At 39.0% G+C, this 6,729-nt stretch overlaps 1 protein-coding gene across 2 annotated transcripts in view; it reads left to right on the forward strand.

Annotated features, from left to right (window-relative positions):
* The window catches only part of CDK15 (cyclin dependent kinase 15), a 132,506-nt gene extending 127,719 nt beyond the window's left edge, over positions 1 to 4,787 (forward strand). The window contains exons 13-14 of one of the 2 annotated variants that reach the window (XM_030916582.1): positions 186 to 310; positions 2,530 to 4,787. In XM_030916582.1, coding sequence (XP_030772442.1) covers positions 186 to 274 — 89 coding nt within the window. In that variant the 3' untranslated portion in view covers positions 275 to 310; positions 2,530 to 4,787. Of the gene's footprint in view, positions 1 to 167; positions 311 to 2,529 lie in introns of both variants that reach the window. The other variant, XM_030916581.1, reaches the window with a different exon arrangement.
* Positions 4,788 to 6,729: the final 1,942 nt, after the last annotated feature.

A 6,729-nucleotide genomic window follows, 5' to 3' on the forward strand; every position in this document is an offset into this window, starting at 1 on the left:
GGATTCAGTAAAGTGAATCATCTATGAGTCAGTATGAATTATTAGTAAATAAGTCTGGCTCATGCTTTGACATTTCTTCAGGTGACAAATATTACAACAGACAAAAATATACCACAAAAGATCCCAGGAAATAACATATTGGTGCTTCTCTCTTTTCATTCCGACAGAGGAGTCTTTGTTTACAGTTTCAGGAGTGAGGCTCAAGCCAGAAATGTGTGACCTTTTGGCCTCCTACCAGAAAGGTCACCACCCAGCCCAGTTTAGCAAATGCTGATGAAAAGAAAGGGTGAGATCACCAAGGTTCTTCCAGGTAAGTGGTTGCAACAGTGAGGTTCCTTATAGACAAAATTGAAAAGCGATTGGTGCCAGGTGGAGAGGACATTGCTCAGGGATTCAGAGCACCTCTGTGCTATTTCTAGTTCTTCCTCGCCAGCTCTAGGACAGGTGGTCTTGCCTCTTCAGGCCTCCATTGCCTGGGCTGGGCAAAGAGAATAATTACATGTGTTGCCTGTCTCTTCCACTCCTGGAGCAGGGATAAAGTTCCTAAGACAGAACTTCCAAGCTTCCTCATCAGTGTGAAATCTTCAGCTGACACAGGTGGGATGAAGGATTAGAACTGTTTTCCCTTAACTAGGGAATTCTCACTGTCAACTGACAGGGCAAAATTTGTCCTGATAAGGGTAACCAACTGTCCAAGTTTTCCCCAAGACCAAGGGGTTTCCTGGCTGTAGGATGCTCAGTACTAGAATTGGCACAGTCCTGGGTAAACCAGGATGGTAGGTCACTTTTGTGGCACAAATTACCTTCCAGGGTAATCTTGAGTAGGAAGGGGTGCTGTGAATGATTTCCCCAAAGCCACTATACCCCTTAAATGAGTACTGCTAGCAGGCACAGGAAGCCAGGTGGGACAACTCCAAAAGTCACCGTAGTACAGACAACCCTGCAGATGTCTCAAGAGCACTTCCCATACTGGGGCTTCCATGATGGTAGATGGAATCAAGATAGAGGAATCAAGGTAGAGCCCACCTGCAGAGCCTGCCAGCCAGCCTGCCCGCCCGTTAGGTGACCCTGGCTATATCCCAAACCACAAGCATTATCCTATGATTTGGCCACCCATTTGACAACCACAGCCTGGCCATGCTTCCCAGGGGCCTAGATGGTAACTACTGGCCTCTCCCTACACACCCCCGAACACTATCACTCACATGGCTGGATTCATTCTTCATTCTTTCTTTTGATCTCTATCTTTGGCTGTCATGATTTAAAGGCATATACACATTAAAGATATCTGCTTCCTGGCTCTTCCAAGATCATTGTCTTGTCTTCAAAGAGCAGGGAAGTTTTAAAATTGTAGCTGATCCTCAGAGCATTTTATGAAATACCTAAGTTTGTATTTTGACAATACACATTTAGAATTACAATTGGTGATATAATATATTTCCCAAGCAAAATATTCTCTAGAGCAGAGCTTTTACTGTGTAATTATTTTAAACCTGCTAGTTAAAGGACAGAATGAACTTTAGCCACATTCTGTGAAGTGGAGGGCTTACCCTTCATAAAATTATCAAAGACACTAATGGAAATGGACTCAGATGGTGGTGCTCCATTAACATTATTATTATTTCTACTGTTGTTATTTTATTTTCTTAAGCAACTGGAAGGTAGGGAGATAACCTTACCTTTCTGATCTACAGTGACCTTCCACAAAGAATTGTTACCTGTAGACATAAATTGGTCACAATAGAAAATCAATTAAATGCAGCGTGTCAAGCTTGTGGGCTGCACCAGCAATTGAAGAAGGGAGAAGGCAGATTTCGTCTCTGCTGGAGTAATCTCATGATGTCCCTAGGCCTTGGTACGAATATAAGGAGATAAAACCGAGATGAGCCACAAGAGGGAAAAGCTAGAGCAATTAAACTGTTTAATAAATGGCTTGGGATCAGCAAAATCTAGAGTGCTAGAGTTAAAGAGACTAAAAGCAGTAATCACATGGACACTTGGGGCCTGTAAATCTTTTCCAGTGAATTGAATTTATGTTAAAATATTCACTTTTCAGGAGAGTCAAAATGTAAATTGGGGTATTAGGACTTCGTAACTGGCAGCAATGCCTCAAAATTAAGATTCTTGAAAGAGCTGCAAAATGTTGGTTTCAGGCAGGGAAAAAATGTATACTAATGTCTACAACAGAGAAATAGAGGGGAACTAAAATTTACTGAATAGATACTACACACCAGGCAATACAGTAAGGGCTTTACACGTACTCTTTCAAAGCTCAGCATGTTTTGAGCAGTCGGTGGTGAGTTACAATGATAGTTTATAGAATCTATCTGGAGATAGATTTTGATTATTTGTAAAGCTTTCTCACTTCTTATAACCAGGGTTAAGATGCTGCCTCCCTTACGCTTTATCATTACCTTTTCTATTAATATATATAATGCCATCAATAACTTTGCAATGTTTAACTATTTTCCTTCATCAATACTCTGTTGTTCATTATTTTGATTGTGTTTATTTTTTATTCACTTCCAGGGCTGTATTTCTGCAGTTTTGATTTTCATTTGCTTCAGCCTACTAAGAAGTTTCAAATATAACTCCATACTGAACAAGGGGTTTTATGCCCTCGCCTATGACCTGGAATAGTTTAAATATGATGTTCGAGGCAACAGTACATAATACTGGAAGAAAATGCAATGGAAGGTTATTGCTATTGTCATTTGCCTAGAATTTAAGTGATTGATTTTTAAAAATTAGACATAAACTAAGATAGTCTGAGAAGAGGACTTCTGAATAATTTCATTCGTTTTGCCATTTGATAAGAGATTCCTGGGCTAGAAGGTTGATTTCCCAAAAAGACAGATAAGAGACTGACAATGTGACAAGAATCTGGAGACAGAGCTGGTGCTTACAGAGACCTGCCACTCCTGTGTTCGCTTACAGTGTCTCCCAACAAAAGGATTTCTGTGGCAAAGAGAAAACTAGTCTAAAGTTTAGAAAAGTCTCCAGAGAAGACGGTTTCTTGGATAACATTGTCAACAACAGGACTTCCTGAGGACTATTTATTATTATTTCGTAGGGGGCACTTCCTCACTCACTAAAGTGGATTATCAGAACATGTTACCACCCAACCCATATTTTAGGAGTTTGGATTTGGCTGCTGATTAGAATTGAATTTCAGGCTATCTCCTCCTACTGAATCTCAATTGTCTGTGATGATGGCAACAGTGATGGGGAATCTAAGCACTGATTTGATGGTGGAGATATTGAATAAATAGATGGGAGCAGACTTCCAAAGATATAATTTAAGCCCTGTTGCACCACCACACACACACACACACACACACACACACACACCCCTCAAGTAAAATGAGAGATCTGTCTTAGCTAACATGTGTGCCGTTTTATACAATGACTCCTTCTAAAAGAAGCCGGGGAAACTCAAATCACTTCTGTCTATGGATCATCTCAGGAAATGTAGTAGCCTAGAAACCAGAGACCTCCGTATATCCTTTGGAAGAACAAGGAGGAACTAATTAAGAGAGAATTAAAGAATAGTAACTATCCTCCAACGTCTGAGATGGGAAAAGGAAAAAGACACATGGGTAGCCCAAATCAACCTGCCTGAGTAAGTATTTGATTTTAGTAAGGCATTTGACAAAGCCTGTCCAACTATACCTGAAAGATGAAACAGTGTGGGTGGGTGATGGAGCAGATATATGTACTCAAATCATGGCAGTTATTTAACCCAGAGAAAGGCCAGCCATGGTGTGCTACAACGTTCAGTCTTGAGTCCTATTCTGGTCAAATATTTTTATTAATTACTAGAATAAATCAGAGTACTTGGACAACTTATTCATACAACTGCTTAGAGTAAGTACTATTATTATTAATTTATGACTTCTATTTCACAAAAGGTAAGACTGAGGCTCAGTGAAGTTAAATAACTCCTTCATAGTAGCATGCCAGACTTAAGATGCAAACCTCAGACCTGGCTCTCCAATGTTCCTGATACCTATCAAATTTAGAGAATATATAACTCTTGCAGAGGCAGCTGCTATTTAGTATTGGATCACGATTCAAAAGACACCTTGCTAGAAGCCAATGAACAGCGGGCCAAAACAACACTTATTTCTATCAAATTTCATCTGACTTAAATTCTTACACTTTGGGCTACAACTTTAAAAAGGCTGTGACTTAGTGGAAATTGGCACTTTTAAGTACAATATGAATTAATAGTATAATTTCACTGTCCCCCAAAGATAATGCTAGTACCAATTGAAAGTTCAGGGATGCTACCGTTGACGCATCAGCAGGAGTTCTTGAGCAGTTTCACCTGTCCATCAGTACACTGAGTTCCCACAACAGTAGTGGGATTCCTCTGCCTCCCTGAAGATATGAGAGCTGTAGGAGGGATTCCCATGTTGGAGGTTAGAACAGCTGACCTCCAGTGTCCCATCTAATTCCAAGATTCTCCAATAATGAGTTTGGAACAGCTGTGGACAGACTATACTTGGAATTATGGTTAGATACTATTGCTGCAGGAATGGATAGACAAATTTGGTTTTTTAAAAATGTATTTTATTATGTGGAAGTTGACAGAATTATCCTCTTTATAATGGAAGATACATTATGCTTATGCATATGCATATACATTATGCATATGATTATGCTTGTGCTTCCTTCTTTAATGGATTTACCTATTCAAAAGCTTAATAAAAAGTATAAGACTCTAAAACATTTAAATCTTTCATTTCTCAGTTTTATCAAATAAACATTCCTGGAATTTGTGCGTATTTTTTCATCCCATGTTTTTGTTGTTTCTTCTGTATAGACAAACACCAGACTTTTAAAAACATAATTTATTTTTGTTCAGTTTGAGGCACTAGTTATTTTAGTGATGCTTACTTAGCCACTAGTGCTATTCACCTAATATTTCTGTCTTCCAGGCATCCATAATGGGGTGGCACTTCTTGGCTCTCGGATGGGTGGATACGGCCATGTGGTTAGTTCTAGCCAATAAATTGTGAGGGGAAGTGATCTGTGTCACTTCTGAGCCAAGCATTCGATTGCCAGCGTAAGACCCTCCAAATTTCTTTCCTTTTTTTTTTTTTTTTTTTGTTTTTTGAGATGGGGTCTCACCATGTGGCCTAGGCTGGTGTGCAGCGACTATTCGCAGGTTATGATCATCACACACTGCAGCCTCAAACTCCTGGGCTCAAGCAATCCTCCTACCTCAGCCTCCCAAGTAGCCAGGACTACAGGTGTGCACCACCACATCTGACTCAAATTTCTTTTTACTTTTCCCTTGGTTCCAGTGACCAGGAGTGTTTAAGATGATCCCAGAATGAGAAGATATAGAACAGAGTTCCCGGATGACATATGATGAAGGTGTGGTGGAATAGAGAAGTAAAACTTTATTGTTCTAAGCCACTAAAGTTTAAGAGGATCCCAGAATGAGGAGATGTAGAACAGAGTTCCCGGATGACATATGATGAAGGTGTAGTGAAAGAGAGAAGTAAAACTTTCTTGTTTCAAGCCATTAATATTTTGAGGTTATTTGTTACTATGGTATAACCTAGTCTATCCTGACTGCTACCAGGACACATAAAACACACACCTGCACTATCCAACGTGGTAGCTACTAGGAACATGTGACTATTTATATTTACATTTGAATTAATTATTAAATTAAATTTAAAAATCAGTTTCTCAGTCAATGTTCAATAGCTCAGAGGCTGGTGGCTGCCATATTGCATGATGCAGATACAGAACATTTCTATTATTGCAGAAAGTTCTGTTGAACAGTGCTGACATAGAGTGTCAGGATTTATATGAAAGTTGATAGTGATGTCTTCTAACATTTCTTGATATTTTAAGTGTGCATTTAATACCACCTTGAAGTTAGTCTCGAAAGGTTTTGCCTTTTAAAAATAAAATCTCTGAGAGCTTCCAGTGGATGCTGGAAGAAAACAAATCACTCTGAAAAGTTACATTTCTTAGAACCAAACAACTCAGAAGGTCTTTTCCTGAAGGTTACATTGACAGAGAAGAAGAACACCTTTTGTTTAGTTTTGACACTTTTCATTAATAAATTCTGAGGGCAGTTTTATTTTAGTCCATCCTCCCTGATTTTCTGCACGTTTTCTACTTCTAACTCTTCTCTATCCCTAAGTGGGTTGATGTGCACCTGATATAAGATCTCATGTGCTCAGTAATAAAATCATCCAAGTTTATTATCATCCTTGTACACAATTGTTTATATTGTAAGAACTATTAATATCATTGGATATTACAAGAAAATCTTGTAAGTAGACCAAAATGGAACTAAGATATAAAATAATCCTTCTCATTAATTATTCAACAAACATCCAGGCAATAGAAATACAAAGATTAACAGTTTCCCCAAGGATCATATAGTCTAATGGAGAGTTAGCTTTAAATAAATATAAGATCCAGTGACAACATATCAATCTACCCTGTCACAGAGGAGATGATGTAGGCTTTGCCTTGAAGGGAGAGTGTGCCAGGCAGACAATTGAAGGGATAAGAAGATCCCCAATGTAAGGGTGTTATAGAAAGGACAGGAGCTGGGAGAGGTGACATGAACCTGTATTTCCAGCTACTCAGGAGACTGAGGTAGGAGGATCCCTTCAGCCTAGGAGTTTGAGGCTGCCTGGGCAATACAGCAAGACTCCATCTCTAAAAAAATAATAATAATAAAACTAATAAAAA

Source organism: Rhinopithecus roxellana, chromosome 14, assembly GCF_007565055.1.
Source record: "Rhinopithecus roxellana isolate Shanxi Qingling chromosome 14, ASM756505v1, whole genome shotgun sequence".
In the NCBI taxonomy this organism is placed as follows: domain Eukaryota; kingdom Metazoa; phylum Chordata; class Mammalia; order Primates; family Cercopithecidae; genus Rhinopithecus; species Rhinopithecus roxellana.